This window comes from Monopterus albus, unplaced genomic scaffold, assembly GCF_001952655.1.
Source record: "Monopterus albus unplaced genomic scaffold, M_albus_1.0 scaffold305.1, whole genome shotgun sequence".
In the NCBI taxonomy this organism is placed as follows: Eukaryota; Metazoa; Chordata; class Actinopteri; order Synbranchiformes; family Synbranchidae; genus Monopterus; species Monopterus albus.
In genome coordinates this window covers 152515-176772 of record NW_018128185.1, presented here as the reverse complement: position 1 = coordinate 176772, position 24258 = coordinate 152515, and the positions used below count along the sequence as shown (strand labels likewise).

At 39.5% G+C, this 24258-nt stretch overlaps 1 protein-coding gene across 1 annotated transcript in view; it reads left to right on the top strand.

The window, feature by feature from the left end:
• Positions 1-24258, top strand: part of celsr3 (cadherin, EGF LAG seven-pass G-type receptor 3) — a 102283-nt gene that overhangs the window by 52954 nt on the left and 25071 nt on the right. The window contains exons 5-20 of the mRNA XM_020623579.1: positions 2741-2856; positions 3463-3551; positions 3839-3853; positions 4253-4410; positions 6828-6991; positions 7759-7884; positions 9076-9245; positions 10839-11024; positions 12133-12243; positions 12406-12574; positions 19786-19927; positions 20297-20417; positions 21714-21897; positions 22408-22509; positions 22617-22711; positions 23085-23294. Coding sequence (XP_020479235.1) covers positions 2741-2856; positions 3463-3551; positions 3839-3853; positions 4253-4410; positions 6828-6991; positions 7759-7884; positions 9076-9245; positions 10839-11024; positions 12133-12243; positions 12406-12574; positions 19786-19927; positions 20297-20417; positions 21714-21897; positions 22408-22509; positions 22617-22711; positions 23085-23294 — 2158 coding nt within the window. The remainder of the gene's footprint in view (positions 1-2740; positions 2857-3462; positions 3552-3838; positions 3854-4252; positions 4411-6827; positions 6992-7758; positions 7885-9075; positions 9246-10838; positions 11025-12132; positions 12244-12405; positions 12575-19785; positions 19928-20296; positions 20418-21713; positions 21898-22407; positions 22510-22616; positions 22712-23084; positions 23295-24258) is intronic.

Below are 24258 nucleotides of genomic sequence, written 5' to 3'. Positions count from 1 at the left end.
ATGGTTGTTTAGCGTTAACGTTTGTTGTGTGTTCTAATGTCTGGGTGCAGGGTTCCCACACATCTTGGAAAACCTGGCATCTTTTAAAGCAGTTTTCCAGTCATGGAAAAGTCATGGAAATTGAGATAAATTGTACAATGTCCTAGAACAACACTTTGTCATCCTGGATAATAATTTTCACATTTTTGTATTTTCCTTTTTCTGAGAGCAAATTGTCAGATCTCAGCATGAGCTGGCAGCTGAAATGAGGGCAATGTGTGATAAATTCAGAATGGCAGGGGTAGAAATCTATGGCCTGTTTATAGTAATGTTTCTGTACCCTCTGAATACCCTAAGCCATTGGCTTTTAAACGCACCACGTCCCATCAGGTTGTTGAAGATGGTGTGAATAACATAACCTTGTAGCCAGACAACCGAGAAATGTAAATAGCTTCATAGTTGAAATGCAAATATTATTAACTGTTGGTTAGTAATAAGTTTTACCTTTAAACATAATTAACATTTATTTCCCCACCACTTGCAGAATTATTGTTAAACTTTAGTCGGCTAGTTGACTTGTTTTTTTTTATTTTTTAAACACAGTACGGTCAATAATAGAAATGGACATTCTGGCAGGGAACGGTATATTTAAGGGTCAATACTCCTTTTGAAGAAATAAGTCAAATCTTAACTCATGAACATGAAACCTCTCTTCTTCCCACAGATATTGTTATCTGCAATGCCCGATGCCAATAAAGCTACACAAATTTATTTAGAAATTATATTATTTATTATTGCTTACATCACTTACAAAGTCAGGTTTTCATTTTTTCACAATATGAGTCTGAATGGTGAACAACACGACAAAGGACACACTAAAAGCTGCACCTTCACCTCTCGTCATACCGAGCTGATGTCTATGGGAGATCTGAAGTGGACTTTAAGAGTGGTCAGCCAGGGATGGTTGCCATGAGTTGTGTATTCTAATGATGGTTGCTAAGGGGACATTACCCATGAGGTTGTTGCTATGCTGATGTGGTCACCATGGAGTGGTTGCTATGAGATGTTGCGGCCATGGTATTCTTGCCAAATGACCTTCCATGCATTGCAGGCACTACGTGTGATTTATTCCAATGATTTGTGGCCACCAGTTGAGTGGTGATTATCATTTCTGAGTCGAGAAATGAAGAGTGATGTGTGAAGCTTCACGTCATTTGTTCATTGTTCTGTTCTGTTCTGCATGTTTGAAAGAATAAATCAATCAATCAATCAATCAATACCTTTCATGGAAAAATTTGGATAAGAAAAGGGATAATGTTCTTTAGCCTTTCAACAACTACAGTCAGTTGAGGAAACACTGGGATGGTGTTGAACAGATACTCAGTGGTTTATTACAGCACTGCCCCACGTTAAAGTCAAAACACATTCACATCTGGTGTCTTGCTTTAGGGAACAATGTTAGTAGAGTTTACCTTTCAACACAGTAAAATACTACATGTCATTTAAAACATTGATTCTTCTCCTGTTGTTTCTGGGTAAAGTTGCTTTCATGTTATCTCAATGTGACTAATTCCGTAGTGTCTGAATACAGATACACATTACTCTGACAGACTGTCAGCCTTGTTCCCCTGATGCCAATGTTTTATTTAGCACCTTGTTTGCTGCTAGCTACACTCCTTGGCCTGATTTCCACATCAGGGCCAAACAGGACTTAATCAGTATTCACATCACTCGCTTTCTCTTACAGCATTTTATTTCTCCGCTGCAAAAAAAAGTTCATTTTCACTCAAACGCTGAAGTTTTTTGCAGTGAAAGTAACCTGGGGAATCTGGCTGTGCAGTGTAGGAGGGAATAGGTATGAATATAGGTGTGAATGATAGTGGTGTTGTTTATTATTTAAATCTCATTCCTTCAACTATGCTTAAAATGATCACTAGCCCCTGCACTACATAATTTAGCGTTTTCCAGAAAAACTGTTTTATTTTTTGTTTTTCATATACAGTTCTTCACACTTAGATATACAGTATTTTATATAATGTATATCTCAAGTTTTGCATTTATTTGCTCCTTCATCTCTACTTCACTGACTCTGCCTCTCAGTCTCCATTTAATCTGCCATTAAGGTTACACCTTTATCAGATATTTGTGGTGGTTTGAAGAGGTTAGATTCATTACAACAAGATAGGATGGCACAATGCTGTTGGATCCATGCAGACAGGTCAGCCATTGAATAATATTTTAGACAAAACATCCTCATGGAACAGAACTGAAGGGAGAGAGACCTAGGCGGGCAACTTACATGAGTGCACAATGTATATCCTTACATTAATAATATTTGTGTAGGAAATATTCCTAATTATATATTTATATTATTTAAATTTGTATTTTTTAATACATAAATATAACTACAACTGAACAGCAGGATGGCGTGGGATGCTGTGGTATAGTTTGAATACCTTTTGTTCTTCTATGCTAAGCTGGTGTGAGTGATGTTTTTTTGGCATGTGAAGTCAGGAATACACAGGAATACACAACTCACTGTGTTGGATGTTGCCTTAAGCAAGCCAAGAGTTAAGGATCTTATCTGAAACTGTATGAATGTGTCTTAAGTTATCTGTATATTTTGAGGAGACAACAATATAAAAATATATTGTGTGGAAGTATTATAATACTCATATTTAGTATATTCCTCAGTGAACTAGTCTATTAAATTTTATTGACATTTGTTTTTGTCTGTATGTGATCTGTGTGCATTTTGTAGTTTTGCCACCATGGAGAACAGTGGTCTCCTGTTTTATAATGGACGCTTCAATGAGAAACATGACTTCATTGCCTTGGAGGTCCAAGAAGGACAAGTGGTGCTCAAATATTCCACAGGTACTGTATCGGTTTGTGTGTGATGGTGCTTGTGTGCTTCTGTCTTATTGTTATAAGGACATACAGTATAGTCCCACAAGAAAAGCTGTCAGAGTTGTGTATCATTTCTTCAGAGAACTTCATATGCCTCTGTGCTGACCACAGCTGTGGCCGGAGGCCCAGGGTTTTCAGGTTTTCCGTCCATCTGTCCAATTTTCTTGAACACAATATCTCAGGAAGACCTTCAGGGAAATTCCTCAAATTTGATACAAACATCCATTTGGACTCAATGATGAACTAATTAGATTTTGGTGTCCAAAGGACAAGGTCACTGACTGGCAGAGGCATAGAACCATGAGGTGGTGATTCAAGGTTTAATTTTAGGATTAGGAGATTATAATTAGACGTAGTGGGGGTGGGGGGGTTACATGACAGACAAAGTGAATCCCAGCATCCTCCAATGATGTGTGGAGTAGTTTATGTTCTATAATCTCAAAATAATTAACCTTAGATGGTTAAGTCTCAAGTGGGGAGGTACTAAAGTGTTGTGTATTGTACATAAATTGGTTTAGATAAATATTTTTTATCTTAATATGTTGCCTGCTTGTTTTGACACATTCCCTGCAGGTGAATCCTCCACTCAGGTGAGTCCCTTCTTGCCTGGCGGCGTGAGTGACGGGAATTGGCATACAGTTCACATCCACTACTACAACAAGGTGGGTTTATTTCTCAGTTTGTTCCTGTGCCCTAGAACATTTGGATCTTAAATTTTGCATAACTGAGGTTTAAGTTAGCTCCTGAAGTGTTTCTGTTCTGTTGGTAACTTTTACTTCTGATGCGTCTGTAGAATAGATTCTCATCATTCATACCGACAAAGCACTTTGAATTAAATCGAAGTGTTTATGTTTGCATGCTGTTATATGGGTGTTTGCTTGTCGTTTTATTCATGCATTTTCACTGCACATCTCCTATAATTTTCTTCATATTCTTTCATTTTCCTCAGCCGGCTATACGCTATGTGAGTATGAGTGTGTCAGGGTGCACATATACTACGTCCTTCTGTTTCTTTCTTTTTTCCTTTTTCTCCTTCTGTCTTTTTTCACCAGTAGACAGTAAGTGAAGAGTGAGTGAGTCTCTCTATTTACACCACTGTTTTCTTACCCATATTCTGTGCTTGATGTTTCTTGTCTTGCTAACTCAGCCCCCATCTCCCCCTTCTAACATAACGTACAGTAGCAGTATAGATAATGACTAGTCGGATGTGTTGGATCTGTTACCTGGTGTAATGTATGACTGCAGTGAGATGAACTCTAGATTTAGAAAAAGCTGTTCTGTTGCTTGCATGTTGTCTGGTGTCATGGTGCTTCTTGTCTTCTGTTTCTTCGGGCTTTGTATTCAATCTTGCATATATGTTCAGCCCAAGCGCAGCGTGAGTGGCGAAGCCCAGGGACCATCAGATGAGAAGATTGCTGTGGTGAGCGTCGACGACTGTGACACAGCCTTGTCACTCCGCTTTGGTACACAGCTCGGAAATTACAGCTGCGCTGCACAGGGCAAGCAGACCAGCACCAAGAAGTGAGTTTCTCCTTGTCAGCCTTCCATCTTTTTTTTCTGTTTCTAGATGTGTTTTTTTTAAGGTGGTCAAATTTAGGCCCCATACATCTGAAAAATTACAGCAACAATAAGAATATGTCTTTGAAATTGTTATCATTTAATTTACCTGGTCTAAAAAAATGTTATTACAGTTACGGTCAGCAAGAAGCAACATTAAATGAGGCACTAATGAAATTTGTCACTACACAGTTTAAGTACACTACACACACAAGATCAACATATGAATAAAGCATATTAACTATTTCTTATGTAAATGACCTCCTACTTCTCAAACTTTTGGCTTATTACACTCTTGTTGTCTCAGCTTTGAGATAATCAAACAGTGGGAAGGTACTGTAGCACAAAAAGCGTAACAGTGTTAAGTGTGATACCGTCATATGAATATTGATGGCACTGGCATCATCTCACATAGAACAACCATGAGTATGTCATTCCTACTACAGTACAGTTTGTATCTAAACCATTAAGGTGTTCATGTTATAGTTCCTTCTCTGACATTTATGATTAGCTAATGGAACAACTAAGAAAACATGTGTTCAGCTAATGGTTAAGATGTTGCTGTGTAGTCATATTATGAGATGTTGGCTTTGGCTAATGCCTCATTGTAGTTTATATAGGAGCTTACTGAAAAATGTTAAAATTGTTTTTAGAGGCACATTTATATGCACTCTTTATCCAATGTAGATCTCAGGATAAGCTCTTAAACATTTTGGTTTTTCTGCTCCAGGTCCCCAAAGTGACATACAGTATATCATGACAGTTTCTTGTTACTGTGTAATGACACTAAGCACAGGATGTTCTGATCAGATTTTAGTGTCTGTGTTCATTTAATGGTCCATTTTCCTAAAAACTAGTATTAAATTCACATGTTCAGAATTTCACAGGCTTGTAAAATGATCACTGTTTGAAAATGAGCAGTGTGTATAGTACATGAAGTGATGCGGATGTAAACAGTCTAATCTGTTAACATACAGTGAAACCTTTGACTGTACTAAAAGGTGTTTTAGGGAATATCAGGTCAGTGTGACAAGATCACTGTAGAGGAAATCTGTGGGGACCTGTGCCTCTAGTGATGCACACCTGTTAGACATCTTCATGCTCATGTTTGTTTGCATCTCTCTGATAGCCTTGTTATATGTTGACTTATTCTGCCTAGTGTTGATGTTCATTTTTTCATTTCTCTCACACATTATATTACTATATGTACATCTAAAACATTCAAATTGTGGCTACACAACCTTCTTGCTGCGAGGCGACGGCACTAATCACTGCGCCACCATGTGTGTCTACATGTTTACCACAGATTTTATAAAACACAGAGCGTATATCCACACTAAAGAAGCTGCCTGTCATTGTGTTAATGACTGTAAGCTCTAATCATGTTGCCTGTGTCTTGTCAGTGCTAAGTAAAGCCGAGAGAAGAAGACAGATCAAACAGGAAGGGCAAAGACTTAATGCTTGAGCACTTCTCTTCTCATATTCCTTCTCCATTTCTCCATTAATGGCTCACTGTCCTCTAACTTGGTCTAGACATCCTCCTCTAATGACACTGATGTTGTTGCGCTTGATCTCTTGTTTGTACGACTGCAGTCCCTTTTGTCTCTCTGAGTTCCTTTACTTTATATTCCACTGGCGTTTATTGGCTCGGCACATTGCCTGTGTTGCCAAAACAGGATACAAAGGAAAACCTCAACTCACATTGGAGAAAAAACAAGATAATGCTCTCAGAATGGCGACACAATCAGTTTCTATCTTTTTGTTTTTCTCACTCATGCAGTCCCATAACAGTTATTTGCTGTCATCAACATCTTTCTCCTCTTGTTCCTGGTTTGCTTCCTTCTTCTTGTTTTCCATCTATCTTATTGTCTGCTTTTACGCTCACTCTCTCTCTCGGTATTTGCTGTAACTAACACTTAATCTCTTGTTTGTTCATCTCCCTTCCTGGCTGCCTTCATGTTTCCCTTTTGTCATTGGTGTATTTTCACATTTTTCTAATTTTCATGTGTGTGATTACCTTTACCACCAACAACTGCTTCCTTTCATTTCTGCCTCATTGTTCTTCTTCTGCCGTGTCATCCTCTTTTACCTTTTCTTTTCTTCTATTTCTTTTCTTTTGTTTGTTCATCGGTCTCTCTGCCTGTCCATTTTTCTTTCTCATTTTTTCAGTTCAACTCTTCTCATTTCCACGTTTACTCTCAACAGCTGTTTAATCCCTTTGCCTCTTTCCTACCCTCTTTTCATGTTTTTCTCGTTTCTTACCTCCCTGACTTCAGCCCCCTCCTCCCACCTCTCCTCCATCCTTCAGGGATAATCCATTCCTTCCTGAGATCCTTTTCCCCTGAATCTTATTTACTCTTCTCCCTCTTTTCTTGTCCCAGGTCTCTGGACCTAACTGGCCCGTTGTTTCTGGGTGGAGTCCCCAACGTACCAGACAATTTCCCATTTGGCTCCAGGGAGTTTATTGGCTGTATGAAGGAGCTGCACATTGACAACAAGCCACTGGACCTGGCTGGATTTATCGCTAACAATGGAACTATCCCTGGTCAGCACTGCTTAACCATATTTGGATTTTCTAAAAACAATAATGAAGAAACATTTGTAACATTTAGGATTTTCACAAAGGTCCCTATTTTGGATATGTGTGTTGACATATCGACTATCTTTACATGCTTGAAAGAATAAAATCAATAAATCAATAAAATAAATTTTTATTAGATACAAATCGCTGCAGTTAATGGCTCTCTTTAGGAATTGTGACCAATAAACCACTTCATACAGTAAATGTGACCGTGACATGAAATAAACCTGCAATAATCTTAAACATTATTATCTGGCAATTAGTTCTTTAATCAGTTAGTCATCACGATAATGTAGTTATTCTATATTATTATGAGATTTGTCAATCTAGAGAAACTATTTACAAGTGCTTAATAAATTTTAATATCCCATTTTTGCTTATTCTTATAGACTCATCAGCCTTTTAAGGTAATATTTCAATGACAAGTGTTATTTTGGAACTGAAAACAAACAAAAACTGCCACACTGTTACACTTAATGTTTTCTTGATGATGAAATTGGGTGGCCTTTCAAGACGAGTTGCTTCTGTAAAGGCCTTTTGAATCTGGAAATTTTACTGCAGAGTGCATTTGGAAATGTTTTCCTTTAATTATGCACATGGGCAACTGAAGACCTTTTCATGGAGCTGAAACTATGTTTGCACATTTACTAGCTAATCCCTGCATTGCTGAGACAAACAATCTGGTGGCACCGTATCGGAAGCTTTATTGACATCCCTTTTGCATCCTATAGGCTGCAGCGCCAAGCTGCCCTTCTGTAAGTCCAACCCATGCCAGAATGGAGGAACCTGCAGGGTGAGCTGGGAGACTTTCTCCTGTGACTGTCCCCTAGGGTATGGAGGGAAGGACTGCAGCCATGGTGAGAGGCTGGATGAGTTTATTTTCATCCTTATTGGGCCATTCCAGTATGATTACCAGTAGCATCTGGGATTATGAGTGCGATAACTCAGGTTCTGTTGTGCCAGTGATGATGATAGTGGTTGTGTTTTTTAAAATGTAGCAAAATATGCTCTGATATTCAGTAGCCTTTATTTGTTGGAGCAAATTATACTAATATCTCATTTATTAGTAAATGCTGCAATGCTATTTAAACGTGTAGTTTCTTTATCATTTATGCATTGATTCAATACAGAAATATGGCCTGATCCTTGTAGGAGCTCAGATTTAGAAATGCTATGTCATTTCATTTCATCAGTGGTTGGGTGACTGTTGACCTCTGTGAGGGTACTGACAGAAGGAAAATTGGGAAATAGATGAGGCCCTTCCATTCAGGATATTTACTGGAAACTGCAGCACAGCGCATTAAGACGAATACTGCACTTAGCATGTGAGCTAGCAAATCCCAGTTCCCTATTTGATCATTCTCGCTCCTCAATCCTCACTCAACCGGAACGACCTCCAGGTCAGGCGAGGACCGAGCATGTCCCAAAGCTCTTATATCTGCTGTGAGGATTGACGAGGCTCCCTGTTGGAGTCATGAGCAAGGATACATGAGACCATCCTTTGCAGATGCCTTTTTTCAACTGACATGCCGGAAATCAGTTGGTCATTGAATGTTTCAGATGGAGACTTGGAGGAAAAGGCTTGTAATGTTTCTCAAAACGTGTTTCCTCGATTCCTCTTTCCTTGCATTTTTTTGTTACATCTCACCTTCAGCAGTACTTGGACACAAGTGAGGGAAAAGTGGATGCAGTTAATATTCCCTGTATATTATAGGGCTTAGGTAAACCCTAAGCGATTTCCTAAATGTAAATGAACATTCTGTATCCCAGGGCGATTCAAGAGGAGAGTTTTACATCTCCATTGTAAGCACAGATAGTCAAACCTTGGAAAAAATCATCCATCTATCCATTATCTATACCATTTATTCCTGAATAGGGTCGTGGGGGGGCTGTAAAATAAATTTGATAAACACGTCATCTAATTTCTCAAAATTATCAATTCACAAAAATCGCTTCAGAACTTGATAAATAAAAGTGACATCCTGAGGCTGTTCGAGATATTTCAACCTCTGCTTGTATTCACCTTTTGCTAATTTTCTTCGCGTCAGTGATGCCACACCCTCACCGCTTCCTGGGTAACAGCGCCCTCTGGTGGGACCTGAAGAATGACATCACCATCTCCACACCCTGGTACCTCGGACTAGTGTTCAGAACCAGAGCGCGAGAGGGGATGCTGCTGCAGGCCCAGGCCGGCCAGTACACCAGCCTTCTGTTTCAGGTGCGCATGCACACACACTGATACAATCATTCATTTACGTTAATGTCTATACTTGTCACATTTCTCATGGAAACGGCTAAGGCTGGAAATAGAGATGTAACAATATGAAAATTTAATATCATGATTTATAGTAGCCAAAATGATCATGGTTAAAAATATTATTACAGTACCGTTAAAATGTCTTGAAAATATTTTCAAAAAGTACTTAGACTAAAGGAAATGATTCATTTAAGGTTTTATTTTGAAAACCAGAAATAATTATTAGCATCACTATGCATTGTGTGTGCATAAGTTCACTTACAGTAGAGGGTGATGGCCATTAATATGACTAAAAAGATTTGCGGTGTTGCCTCCTTTTACAGCAGTCTTTTTTTTGCATGTTCTAAAGACTTGATACCCATCTTCAATTAAGTCTCCCTCGGGACCAAAATTGCCCACACTTCCTCCTGGACAGTATTTAACTCTTTAGCAGGGGAGTTTTTCAAAGCACGGTAATTGACCATGGTTTTAATTATACGTATTTAAAATATGAAGGGGTAATACTAACATCAGAAATTTTGCCTTGACACCGGTAACTGCACAGCAAGGTTGAGCAGTTTATTTTTGCAAAGACAAAGCTAGTGCTTACAGTCACTGCAAGCTGAGAAAACCAAGCAACCAGAGGCAATTGAGTCCAGAGACATGAAATCAGTGTGGGCCGAGCAGTATATCCAAATTTTGGGGTCAGGCAGAGTTCAAAACCCAAACAGAATTTAACATGAGGAGAAATAACTTAGGATTACTAGAAAGCGCAGTGGGCTAGAAAACTGAGGCAAATAACAAACTTAAGAGCTACACAGAAATCACATCAGATAATTTGGCACTGAGCAAAAGGCAACCGTTCAAAGAGGGATAAACAACAGAAGACAGGTGTGGGGGGTGTGTGAGTCAGGACCGAGTGGCTGTATGAGTATGACTGCTGCAGTGTAGTTGAACATTAGTATATTCCAGAAAAATTCACTGCGATCTTGTATATTCGCAAATGAGACTGTGGTTGATTTTTGACTCACACTAGGAACACTAATGCTTCTGATAACAAAGCCATATTTCCTATAAACCCACTGACTCCTGCTCTGAAAGAGGTTTTTGCTGGTGATGTTTTTTTCTTGGCTCTGCTGAAGAGGATAAACATAGCTATGCTTTTCCCCCTGCTACCTGCATTCTGCCAGAAGCTTTAGTTCCATTTATCCAAAACAAATGGCAACACCTCATTGTTGTTTTGTAAAGAAATTGTTATTGTGCTTTAATTCAGTCCTGCACATTGTAAGTCCAATCTCATTAGGTGGTACACAATGGGAAATGCTGCTAAAATTATGTATAGATTCAGTTTCTAATGCTACATCCAAAGATGGCTGCATCCTAGCAGGAGTGCAGCCAAGATGTTGGCTTTCACACTCCCGCACAATCACAAACCTCTGTCTCTTTTCCACTAAGGTTATTTTATTCCTTTAGTGATTTCAGTGACTCACATTTCTTCACTCTTCCTCTTTTCCTCCCATTTTCTTTTTTCTGCTATTTCACCATGTGTGTGCTGTGTCCCTCCATCTCTCTCAGGTGGTAAATGGTCAGCTGGTGTTCTCGGTGACCCGCGGTTCAACCAGACCGGTGCGTTTGCGGTTGGATCAGGTTCAAGTGGCAGACGGACAGTGGCACGACCTCCAGCTGGAGCTGAGAGACGTTCACAGTGGCCGTGAGACTCGCTATGTCGCCACGCTGCGACTTGACTTTGGACTCTATCAGGTAATAGATGTGACACAAACCTTGAAGAGAAGGTTTTTAGGACACAGTCAATCCTCCAACAAAACAGACACAAAACATTAAACAAAGTGTAGCAACATTTTAGTTAATGATTTTCCTGGTGTCCTTTTCCCCAACACTACCCACAACAGATTCATCACCTTAATTAACCATTCAAAATTAAAAATTAGAAATAGGAACAGACAGTTTCAGTGTCTCCAAAACACGCACTGGTCCTATTTTCTGTAATCTGTTGGGTTTAATTCTAAAGGTATCTGCAGCAAGTTGTCTTTTATCTTTTTATTTCATTTTATTTTACTCAAGTGCATTGAGTAACCAAGTAAAAGGTGCAAAAAACATTCATAAATATGAAATTTGTAAATATTGTAGCTACCTGTTAATCATTAATTGTCTTCTGAAATCGTTTGCCCTGTGTGCAGACCTCATTTATCATCTTCCACTGCTGTTGAAACAGCAATAAATGGGCTCATTGATTTGGTTTTCATGTTGCTGTGAACAGCGTGTCAGTGTTATCAGTTGAGCACTGACCTTCTTGCCAGTGCTTGCATGTTATTATTGTCTTTCTATTTAATAAAGTCAGTGCAGCTATAAAGCCATTTTCCCAGCTGATCATATTCTCTTCCCCTCCCTTCAACGGACATAAGCCACATAATGATCTGATATTCCGTGGCAAATAAAATTAGGAAGAGTTGTGACTTCCAGTTTGGAAGGAAAATGAATACAGTTTCCAGAAATGCATTTTTGTCTTTTTTTGAGTACTCTTTCTTGCTTGTATTACTTTCATAATGTAAACTAATAAAAATGATCCTCATTATGTTTCTGCACAAAGACATCATAGCAGACAATCTTTGTCTCTTTGACTCTTTTTTCAACTGTACGTTTTTGACTACCTTGATATTTTCATATTAAATACATTAATTTAATAATAGCAATAATAGTTCTTTTACATTTTCAAATGATGGTATACAGATGTGCACCTTGTGTATTTTTGTCCAGAAGTCCAGTTAGCTGTTAAAAATAATAATCAGTGACCTTCCTAAATCTGTCTGCCCCCACCTCCTTCTCTCACTCTCTCTCTCTCTTCCATTAGGGAACAGTGATAGTGGGAAATGAGATTCATGGTTTGAAGGTGAAACATCTGCACGTGGGAGGAGTGCTGGGCTCTGGAGAGGTACAGAATGGAATAAGAGGATGCATACAGGTAAGGATGGATGGACTGAATATATAATGTTTACTGATGGATGAGTGGAGGGAAGCTAGAAATATTAGCATGTAAGAGATGGACTGATTTCAGTAAATAAATGAAGCTGTCAGATTCTCAAAACTATCTTTAATATAAACACCACTTCATCTTCTTCTATAGGGTGTTCGGTTGGGTGTACGGCCTGATGCCCCTCCTCTGCCCCACCCATCAAAAGCTGTGAAAGTGGAGATCGGCTGCAATGTTGGAAACCCTTGTGTCTCGTCTCCTTGTCCTGCCCACAGTCACTGTTTTGACCAATGGGAGCGGCACAGCTGTATCTGTGAGCCTGGTGAGTAAACAGAGAGATGTTGTTGAAAATGTTGCTGAGGAAGGGGGAAAGACATATTTGGTTCCTGTGGGGAACTGGATGTGATTGCATGAGGCTCTCCAGTGTGGAAATAGTTTGACAGAGGGGGTCAGACTGACTTTTGGTCCAAGAAAAAGTGATGGGTTATAGTATATCTGCACAGCAAATTAATAAGCTGGCCTTACACTAGAAGACTATGATAAGACTCAAAAGAACTTTTAAAAGACTAAAGTCTGACACCCTCTGTCATCTAAAGATAATGTGTCATTAGTCACAGAGTTTAAGTGTAAGGATGGCATAACATTGTCAGGATGCACAAGTTACTTGGCAAACAAGAAGAAAAGTTGCACGGTTGCTCCAGCTGTTGCTGATTCTGTTAGAACATGTGCACAATGAGAGAGCACAGAGGGTGTCTCCCTGGCATTGTTTGCTACATACCTTGTTACAAACAAGTCATCTCAGCAGGACATCAGCTCTGTGTCTTGGGTTTTGAGATCCAGAGACACAAAGAGGTTGAAATGTAAATTAAGAGGTTAAACAAAATAGCAGCAGTACTGTGGCTGTGGCTGTAGCTCAGTGGGTCGTCTACCAGTCATAGGGTTGACAGTTCAACCCCTGTCACCTCCTGTCAAGGTGTCAAAATGTCCTTGGACAAGAATCTGAACCCCAAGTTGCTCCTTGATGAGGTCGGCACCTTGCATGGCAGCTCTGCCATCACTGATTTGTGAGTGTGTGGGTGAATAGGTGAATGGGAAGCAAAACTTTAAAGCACTTTGTTAAGATGCAAGAGAGAAAGTTAAAAAACAAGACAGTTTCAAATTAACTAATGTTTATAAGCTATTTAACTTTGGCAAAGCAGGGTTCCTTTACTGATTATACCAATTAAAAGCACAGGATTCATGGGAAATTGCTTAACTGATTAGTTAGTGTTAACAATGAATTAATTGATATGTCACTCAAACAAAAATGAATCCACAATCATTAAGATCCACAGTTTAGAGTTTAGATCATTAGAAACATTCTGGTAAGTAAACTGTGAGAATTTGCTGCTTGTCCCTGTTTCATGATGTCAATTAAACATTTTTTGAGTTTTTAACAATTATTTGGATAAAACGATATTCCATAATTATGGTGTGAATGATCTTGAATAATCTTGTGAATGATGTTTTATAAGATAAACAATTTATCAACAGATTTCAGGGCATAGAACAGTTAACATGTCTGCTAATCTGTTGTGTTTCATTGTTTTGACTTTGCCAGTGACTACATTAAATAAACTGGCCAGGTGACACAGCCAACAGCAAATTTTTACTTCATTCATGCAAATGATATTTTACGTATGCTAACATCAGTGCCAGGAAAATGGTCCTAATATTTTTCATACTCTGGATGTTGGATGTAAACGATAGAGAGAAAAGGGGAATGGTTATAATATGGACATACGGCATCTGTGTAGGCATCTGCCAATGCTCTAACTGGGTTAAACAGATATTTGGGAATGTATAATGAGTTCTCACCTGCCTGAGACTGAGAGAAAGAGACTGGCTGCAGGCCACGTTACCAAATATCCTTAGTCAGGTGAATATAATGAGGCAGAATTAATGGGGAGGGAAAACAGATTAAAAGAGAAAGAGAAGAGTGGAGAAGTAGGAGGAGAAAGTGGGGAAATGTAGAGCATAAAGAGAAGCGTAAAGAGAAAGAGAAGAGGAAGAGAGCCAAAAAATGCTAATGATTAATGAGGAGACAGAGGCTGGTGACAGAAATAGTGTAAAATAAACACAAAGTTTTAAAGCAACTGGAAAAAAGACAAGAAAGAGTCAAATCAAACAGCCAGAAAACTCTAGATCCATGCACCACTGGCATGTACTGTATGTACACAGAGACACACAAATCATGGAAGTGAATGAACATTCACATGACAGCTGCACATACAATGGAAAAAGAAGTGTGAAAATGCAGGAGAGGATGAAGTGTGGTCTTTAATATTGAGTTGGAGCTTTAGTAGCAGCTTACACTCAGGCAGAGATGATTAATGATTATTTATATTTGTGATTAAAGGAAAGACAAGATTACATAGCAAATTAAGAGAAAAAGCAACTCATGAAAGTCAGAACTGAGAGAGGGAGGGAGAGGGAGAACGTGGCTGGTCCACTTTATCACATTAGGTTTTGAGGATATTGATTTTCTCTTCCTCAGTGTCAATCAACCTTTCTTCTCTGCAGCTAAGCTGCCTTTTCTGGTTAATACATTGAAAGATTTCTACTGGTTGGTTGGTGGTTTACTTGTTACAAATGTTTCTACTTCATCAAATGCATAATAATGTGCGGTTAATATATGCAAAATCTTTGATAATGTTTCATTGCTGTGTCTGTAGAAAACTGGAGGTAACACTGTATTATAAGTGCAAAAAGCTAAATTTACTTTACCGTTGACTTTGTGCATGTTCTTTATTTATTTTTTTATTCAAATGAGAGTCTGTGACTTGTGATATGCATCAAAGGTAAGACAGGGCCAAAGTTGACTCAGTCATACTTGCATGGAGGGAAGTTGTTCAAGAAAGAAAGCTGGAAAATAAGAGCATGCCATTAAAGCAGAGGTGGAAGGAGTGAAAGAGGAGTGGGCGAAAGTGTGTGTGTTACATGGAGGATGTAGAGAGCCTCAGGGCTGCCAGAATGGGAGAGGAAGCAGAGGGACGCTGCTGCCCCTGTAGCATCCCGCACCAGCCCACGGCTAATGCGAACACCTTGACTTATTAACATGGAGCACAAATACAGAGAGGAAACACACACAGGTGCCTTCACACATAGACACGCACACACGCACGCACATTGCGTGTACTTATTTACTGTAAACATGCACACTTTGGCTTTCATTATCATTTATTTCATCAGCACAACGAGCATTAAAAATGGAGACTGTGCTACAATGAATGCTGCTTAGAGACAAATCAAAGTTTGATAGAAGTAGAGAAAGCAAAAAGGAAAGGGGAGAGCTCTGAATAATTCCCTTTCATGTGTGTTGTGTGTGTGTGTTTTGGCCTGGAACTGAAATGCTGCTAATGAGTCTCTCAACTGACAGTGCCCCTGATTTATACACTGTCCTAGAAACACACACACATGCTTGTGTTTCTATACACACAGGTTAGAATTGTAACCTAATTCTAACCTTGACTGAAAAACCAAGTATTCACCCTCACATGGCTCATTATGGTTGTGAGGACCAGCCACAATGTCCTCGCAGTGCAATAAAATAAAATAAAATAGATCCAAAAATTGGGGAAGAGAGGTGTATATACACTCAGACTAGTACATATACAGAATTGTGTGTCCCTATCTCCAGAGGACATTATACAGACATACTGAACATTCATTACTGGACACCAACCTTAACCACAATCATTGTTTACCTAATCTTAACCGTTTTCCTAATCTAAGCCTAAAAAACCTTCACCCTAAAACTGAGTGATTTACATAATGGGGATTTGCTTTTTGTCCCTAAAAGGAAGACGAGTCTCCACATTGTGTCTGTGTGAACACATTCATGTCCCCACAGCATGAATCATACAAGTACACACAGACACACACTGAGTCAAAGCTCTGCATGACAAAGCACAGAGACATCTGCTCTCCTCAGTGTGTGTCTCTGAGTAAGGATACATTATGTATTTGTCTCTGTGTGTGTGCACGTGACAGTTGCTACAGGGGAATCAACTGCGGTGAAAAATCGAATTCAGCAAGACAAATTACAGCCATGCTGATTTATGTCTGCTTGACTTCCCTGAGCTGTTTAAAAACCAACACGATCATACACAGAAAACATATGTTCAAAGTTTTTCGAAACCACAAATGTCATAACTGGTTTTACTGTGGTAATGAGCCATTTATCTCTCTTTATTTTTTTTTTGTTTTCCAGTGTTAAATTAGTGATTGACAAATGCCAGGTAAATATTTCCACAGCTTGAGTCTGTCAGAAATTAAGTTATTTTGGGGCTTGGTGTACAGCTACAGCACCTTGACCTTTGACCATTAGGCTAATGTCCTTCTGGGAGAGAGATGGAGAAATTTTAAGCTGTATTTGATGTGTTCTAACCTACAGTAGGTGATTGTTTATTTAATTTGTTTGCAGTTTGCAGGTTCTTTCTTTAACTTGTCACTCGTCTGTACGTTTAAGCCCTCGGCTATGCTCATTAGCTTCAGGCGGTGACTTAAAGTGACTTAAAATTCACCGTTGTAACGTTGTAGACAAGTCAAAAAACAAGGAAAAGCATGCCATGGGCTCTTTAAAGAATGAGACTGCAAATACAAGCAACAGAAATTATTTGTGCTTGGTGGCTGTGTGGGTATGGCCTTAGAGATAAGGTGCATGGTTTGGACTTTAGGATGGGAGCTCAGAGTAGAGCCACTGCTCCTTCATATCAGAAGGAACCAGATGAGGTGGTTGACGCATCTGGTCAGGATTCCTCTCAGGCACCCTAGTTTCTCCAGGTATATTTTGTGTTAAGCCACATTATGTTTGATGCCATGCTCTATACCTCAGCCTTTGCCATAGTCTTCATCTGTTTAATAATAAGGCTCTGTTTCCTCCATCATCTCCCTCTGTCTTACATTTGGTCCAACATACAAATTGAAATAGAAACTTTGACAGATTGATTGTTTTCTTCAACACACTCCTGAGGAAGATAACTGCCTACTTACTGTAGCAGCTAGTTGTTCCATTTCTTAACTGCATTTGGGCTGCTGCTGGAAATGAGTTTGATGAAAGTGGTGAGACAGTAACTGTGACAATAAACAGAATCATGTGTACAAGGGCCAAAAAGCTAAATAAAGCTGCACAGACTTTTGCACACATTCTGTAGACATTTGATTCAGTGTTCAGTGCTGCCATTCTGTTTGGATTGTTTTGACATCCACAGTCTTTCCACCGACAGAAAGACAGTCAGATACACAGAGGGTGAACGGATGATTCAGCAGACAGATGACTCATCTGTCTTTTCCCTCATTGTAATCCTGTGGAGAACTCAAGTTGATGTTGTGTTACAGTAAAGTGTCTAAGGCCAGACAAGAAGCTGTGAGTCACACCTTATGTGTGTACAGCTCGAGAGCTGTAACTTTTTCTAACAAGCTGCTGGACCCTGACTGTGAAAGACAAACACACACACACACATACACATACAATTTGCAACTCTTTGTTCTTACAAGCTCAAGCTTCTGTCTCTCTCATATTCTTGCAAGGCCAGTGTCATTAAAAGTGTCTGAAAACAGCCAAGGCCGCTGTCGCCTCTCTGCCAGTTGCCATGGTGAAAGTGTAAAGATGTGTAGGGCTAAGAAAAGATGATTGAGTGCATGTGTTTGCGTGTGTGTTTGAGAGAGAGTGACAGAGGTGGAAACCAATAGTGTTGGAGATGGAGAATGATGCAGTGTTATAGTACTCAAGAATGAGGACTCAGAGTATTTATTTGTAATAGGCCATAATAATTTGGCCTAAGATACTGATAATAAAGCCTGTTCACCCGCAGCATGCTGTGTCTGACGCACTTTCATTAAAGTGTGCACTCTGCCTTTCTGTAAATGCTTTTATATATCAAATCACCGAGAAATATGTTGATACAATATGCTGTTAGAAAGCTTTGAATATAAGATGGTGAGAGCTGGGTCACTTGTGTTTAATATAGAGTCTATATTATAGACCTTGATGACTGTGACTCAGGTAATGGGGACTTGACTTAGAATCGACTCGATCTCAACTTGGAGTCGACTTGGATTATTCTTTGGTGACTCAGGCTTGACTCGGACACTGGGGACCCGAAACACATCTCGGGCTTGAGGTTTAGTGACTTAACTACAACACTGGAATGATGGATCATGAACAAATAAGAGACATAATACCTGTGTTTGTGTTTTCTGTAAAATATGAAACAAAAAATTTGAAAATGAACAACAGCTGGGATTAGCTTTATTCTTTTGTTTGTATTCCTGGAATATTTTCAAGCAAGAGAAAATGAGAGTAAGGTAGATGAAATGAAAAAAGTGGAGGAGGTGGAGGGAAGCAAGCAAGGTCAGTATGTTTTTTTTCAGACTGTGTGTGGGCTTTTACTAGCATTCAAATTGGAATAAGCTGGGGAGAGAGGAAGAGACTGAAAAGACTGGGACTGACTCACTGGGACTCGCTTGTGTGTGTCTTAAGCTGCAGCCAAGGCCACAGGCTTGAATGCAGAGCGTTCTCTGTTTTCTATAGACGAAAATGTGAAAGCAGACCTCACACGTTTGTCACTTCCTGAGGGAGGAACACAGACCTCAGCAAGCACTCACACACACTTAAGTCACACTTCAATCTGTAAAGACATCTTTCATTTCAAAGCTGTTAAAGGCAGCCTGAAAGCAGGACTTGTTTGATGACGGAGGGGAGATAATTGTGTGTGAGGCAGAGGTTTTTGTTGGTGAGGAGGTCAGAGTCATCCAGGTGATGCTTTGGCCAAAATGAAATATCTTGCTGCAAAGATTGCATTGTTTTTTTGTTTTTCATATGATGAGTATCGATAAATATGAAAATTGACATGAGTGTTTTGTCACAGCATACCTACATTTTCTTTTCAGTGATCCTTTATCATATTAAATTAAATCACATTTATTCTGAGTGTGTTGAAGTCACTCGTTTAGCAGTGTGCTGTCGTTTAATCTACTGAGGCAAAAGTCTGTGCTATAATGGCAGAGAGGTGTTTAAACTTTTAGTACAGTGACTTTTCTTTGGCACCACCTGATTGTGTTCCTTTGTTTTGTACACACTGATTGTACCCACAACGTGCTCTCATTCACAGCCACAGCGCTGAAAATTCATGTTATGGACAAGAATGATCCAAAACATGCTAAGGCTGCAACTGATTAATGTTAATGTCAGTGAATGTGCCACTTATTAGACTGGATATTTGTAATATTTACAGTACCCTAACGGTGGCGTCTCACTCCATGACCTATGCTCATTTATTGGACTGGAAATCGTAAGTCCGTAGTTCTTCCATGTTTTTTCCAGCACATTTGTTCTTTCTGAGCTTCACTTTAGGAAACAAAGTTGTATATTTTGCTGAACATGTTTCTTTGGATGGCAGCAGCTGCACAAATCCATTCCAACCTATAGCATCCAAAGCCTTGGGAAATTAGTTCTTTACTCTCTGATTTCCCCCCCCCCCCCCCCCCCAGGTTACTATGGGAAGGGCTGCACTGATGCTTGCCATCTGAATCCATGTGAAAATGAGGCTCAGTGCCACAGGAAGCCCAGTTTTTCTCATGGATATATCTGTGACTGTGGAGACAACCACTATGGGCAGTACTGCCAACATAGGTACTCACACACACACACACACACACACACACACACATACAGAGGCACAATTAGAAGCACTCACTGTCTGAACTACATTTTACCTGTGAGATGCTAATAGCAGTGTAAAGCTATTTGATGCTGCCTGTCACCCAGCTAAGCTCTGTTCACTGTGTGTTCACTGCATGTAATCCACTGTGGGATGAGTGTAATGTAAATTCACACTCACAAGTTATTTGTGTGTGTCTTTCTGTGTGACCCTACCCTGACCCAGCACTTCCTTCCTCCTCCTCCCTGTAAGGTCCATATAACTTTACATTTACTTCATCATGATTTTTGTACGTGTTAGCGAGCCTTACTGATTCTACCTGCCTGTGTGTGTCTGTGAAGGATTGATCACCAGTGTCCACGGGGCTGGTGGGGGTCTCCGACCTGTGGGCCGTGTCACTGTGACACCAATAAAGGCTTCGACCCTGACTGTAACAAGACCAGTGGACACTGTCACTGCAAGGTAAACAGGAAACACACAAACACACTGTACACAGTTCAGGTTTGGGCCACTTGGTGTGAAGGGTTTTAGACCCGACGGTATGATGCAAATTTTTTATTAACACTAATACTGCACAGTAATTATTCCACAGTCTGATGGTCTGATAGGCTAATTCATGCAAACTATACCAACCATGATGGGAAAATTGTCCATTTATAGAGATTATATTTACACTTTGCTAATTTTAATCTTTCAACTCTGATATTCACCTCAGATCTACACCTGACACACACACTGTGAGTGTGTCACATAAAATACACACATGGGGGATTTTCATTGATGTGAGTATGCACAGCCTCCATCTGGTATTTTTACACCTGCACCAGGAACCCAGAGGTTAGATTTGGAGGTTTTTGGCTCAGTAGCCACTGAAAATGTAAGTGCAGAACAACATAAAGAAATAGTCTTCCCTGCTTCTGCCCTTGAAGAAAGTACTTAAACACATTATGTCTACTACTCTGTGGCTTCTTGTTCTTAATTTTCTTAAAAATGAAGATTGTTGGAGCATGCAATGTAAGAATGTTTTCATTAAACCTATGCACGCTACATACCAGCCAGCCCACGGCTCACACCTCTGTGTCCACTATCACAGTATAGTGTACTTCTTAAGCTGTTTTTTTGCAATTGCGTTTATTTGCTATTAATTAGTTAAATATAATCACCTGCAGTCCAAGAAGAATAGTATTCTTTTTAACCCTCCTGTTATGTTGCGGGTCAAATTGACCCACGAACATAACTGCTGTAAATGAGACAAATATTTGATATGTAGAAATGAACTTAATGATCATAATAAAACCATGATCATAATAAAATTTACTGTGATAGAAACACTTGTTCCATAAACACAGTTCCTCCTGTAAGCAGCAGCAGATTCCTTGTAAAATGGAACACTCAACGCCGACAGTGCTGTCAGAGATAATTTGTTATGTTTGGTAATTGCAGGCTTTCCTGTTCCATCATCCTCTATTGTAACGGTATCTTTTTTTTTTTTTCCAGTGTTTCATATGTATTCTGATGCAAGTTTAGCAAACTAAGTAACTAACTGACCTCCTGTATTTCTAGTTCTTTTACACACTGTGACTAGATTGTTGTTCTGCTCACATCTCTGGTTATACCAGTGCTCACAGTATAAATCTTGTCCTATTTCATGTGGTCATGTAATCGCTGGCATTATTCTTGGTGCTGTGGCATTTTAGATTTGTCTGATGGATTTTGACCTATGTGTCAAACCTTTTTATAATCTGTGTGTGTATTCAGGAATTTCACTATCATCCACGGGGCTCTGACGCCTGCCTGCCATGTGACTGCTATCCAGTGGGCTCCTTTTCACGGTCATGCGACCCAGAAACGGGGCAGTGTCAGTGCAGGCCCGGCGTTATTGGTCGCCAGTGCAACATGTGTGACAACCCCTTTGCCGAGGTCACAAATTCAGGATGTGAAGGTGAGAAGGACACACAAATGTTTCTCAGTTCTTTTCTTTTTTCAGCATTTTTGTTTTCCTTTAAATTACGCTTGGTTGGTCACAAACAGAGGACTATGAACTTGTGCGTGACTGTTGGTTTATTAGTGTACTGCTTTTGTTTTAGACATTTCTCATTGTTGCATTTTAGAATTACTGTTTATTCAACAGGCTAAATGAATCCTCTCACTGTGGCGCTGTGTACTGTCCAGAATAACTGATGCTAAAGTTTTAATTGACTTGGGGGACTGAATCATTTGTGGGAAATGAGTTGTTCAACCAACAACTTTATGTTTATGGTGTAAAAATGAAATGTGTTGCCATCTTGCAGCTATTTCATGGTTCATTGACACTGTGTTTTCTTCTCTTCATTTTCTTCTATGCAAGTCAAAGAAAAGCATTTTTACATCATTAGTGGCTTTTTGTCCTGTTTTTAGTTGAAAATTTGTTGAATTGATAGGGATACTTATACCTGATGTTCTCTCTCTGCAGTCATTTATGACGGTTGTCCAAAAACCATCACTCAGGGGATCTGGTGGCCTCGGACCAAGTTCAACCTGCCTGCTGCAGTGCCCTGCCCCAAAGGTTCAGTCGGTCTGTAGCCACACTCACACACAGCCTATTTTATTTTAATTCATATACGCCATGGTCATGAAAAAATGTTGGAGATTTGTAGAATTTCCTGCTTCTTGTTTTTGCAGGTGCAGCCATCAGACACTGTGATGAAGAGAGAGGATGGCTGGAGCCAGACCTTTACAACTGCACCTCCCCTCCATTTGTTGAACTCAGTGCTGCTGTATGTAGAATAATACCACTAATACCATTAAATACATAGCTTTACTTATACCTGACCTGCAAAGTGCTGAACACTGGCCAATTTAAGATGCACTTTTCAATTAATAAAAGGGAAAGAACCAAACAAAGTCCAGAAGAGTGGTTAACATTTATGGCATAATTCCAGATTTGCTGTTTTCATGCAGATGTGCAGGTATTTTATGTGTCATCAACTTTTAATAGACTAGAGGTACAGTACCTCTTTGTAGATATATTGCACTGTCGCCATACATATTTTAACGCTATTGTGTAAATCCCAGTAATTCTTAAATACTGTATGTGTAAAATGAGGGTTTGTTTAAGTTTTCATGCTCTCTTGGCATCTGTACGTTTAGCTTGATTCTCTGGAGCGTAATGAGACCGAGCTGAACACCATCATGGAGAAGAAGCTTGCCCATCAACTCCGCGATGTCACCGAGGCAACCGCCCGACTCTATGGCAATGACTTACAGATTGCTGAACGACTGCTGTCACGCCTTCTGACTTTTGAGACCCAACAGAATGGCTTTGGACTCACCGCAACTCAGGATGCACACTTCAATGAGGTAAAAAAGAAAAATCTTCAGATTTCTTTTTCACTCACAATTTGAAAGCACGCAAAATGTGTGTTTTACATTTATTTACACATTTCAGCAGATGGGTGAGCACCATGAGGAGCGGGTGGCTGCAGGTATGCAGATAAAACCTTTAGAGTTTCTTGCAGTGGCCTATGGTGAAACTAATGGAGACATATGTGTGACGAACAAGGGCGGTTTATTGGTTTTTATGATTAATCTTTGTGTTCAAATCCAAAAGTCACCTTTGGGAAAGGAATGGACAGCAGCATTTCTCACAGGAGGCAGCTGGATTCATTCACTTACTTTTTAATTTTAGGAAACACTAGGGGAAACACTTCCACCAGTGTGAGAGAGACAGATTAGAAACACTATACAGTTCATGACTGTTGTGCCAGGTTGTCAATGCTTTTTTCAAAGTTGTTCTGATCTTTTAGTGTACCATCATAAATCATTATACATATGCTGTATCAATAACTAATGTAGGATTTTAAGGACTAAACCAGATACACATTCTATATCAGTTTTTCTCAGTCGCTTTCATACATTTCTTGGATCAGAAATGAAATTCTCAAAAGTACTTGTGCAGCCTCCACATCATCCAGTCACCTGTGCACATCATTTAGGCAATTTCTTATTGTTTTTAATAAATTGCTTTAAAGTTTTTGGCAATTTCATGCAAATGGTTATGTACAACTTTCTGCTGTTTCCTAGATTATCAGTTGCTGATGTCATGTTGATCAAAACATATTATATACTGTAGTTCTCTGTCAAATAGTCTGACCTCCCAGAGCATTTAGACATTAGTTCATGATGTCATTACATGCAAAATGGGTGAACTAGTTGTCTTTAGTTTTTGTCAGGCATTTTTCTATATAGCTCTATTAGATTTGGTTTGCAAATGTGGCTGAATTGTTGAATTGCTCTCAGATGACAAGATGTCTTTTGTCTGAAA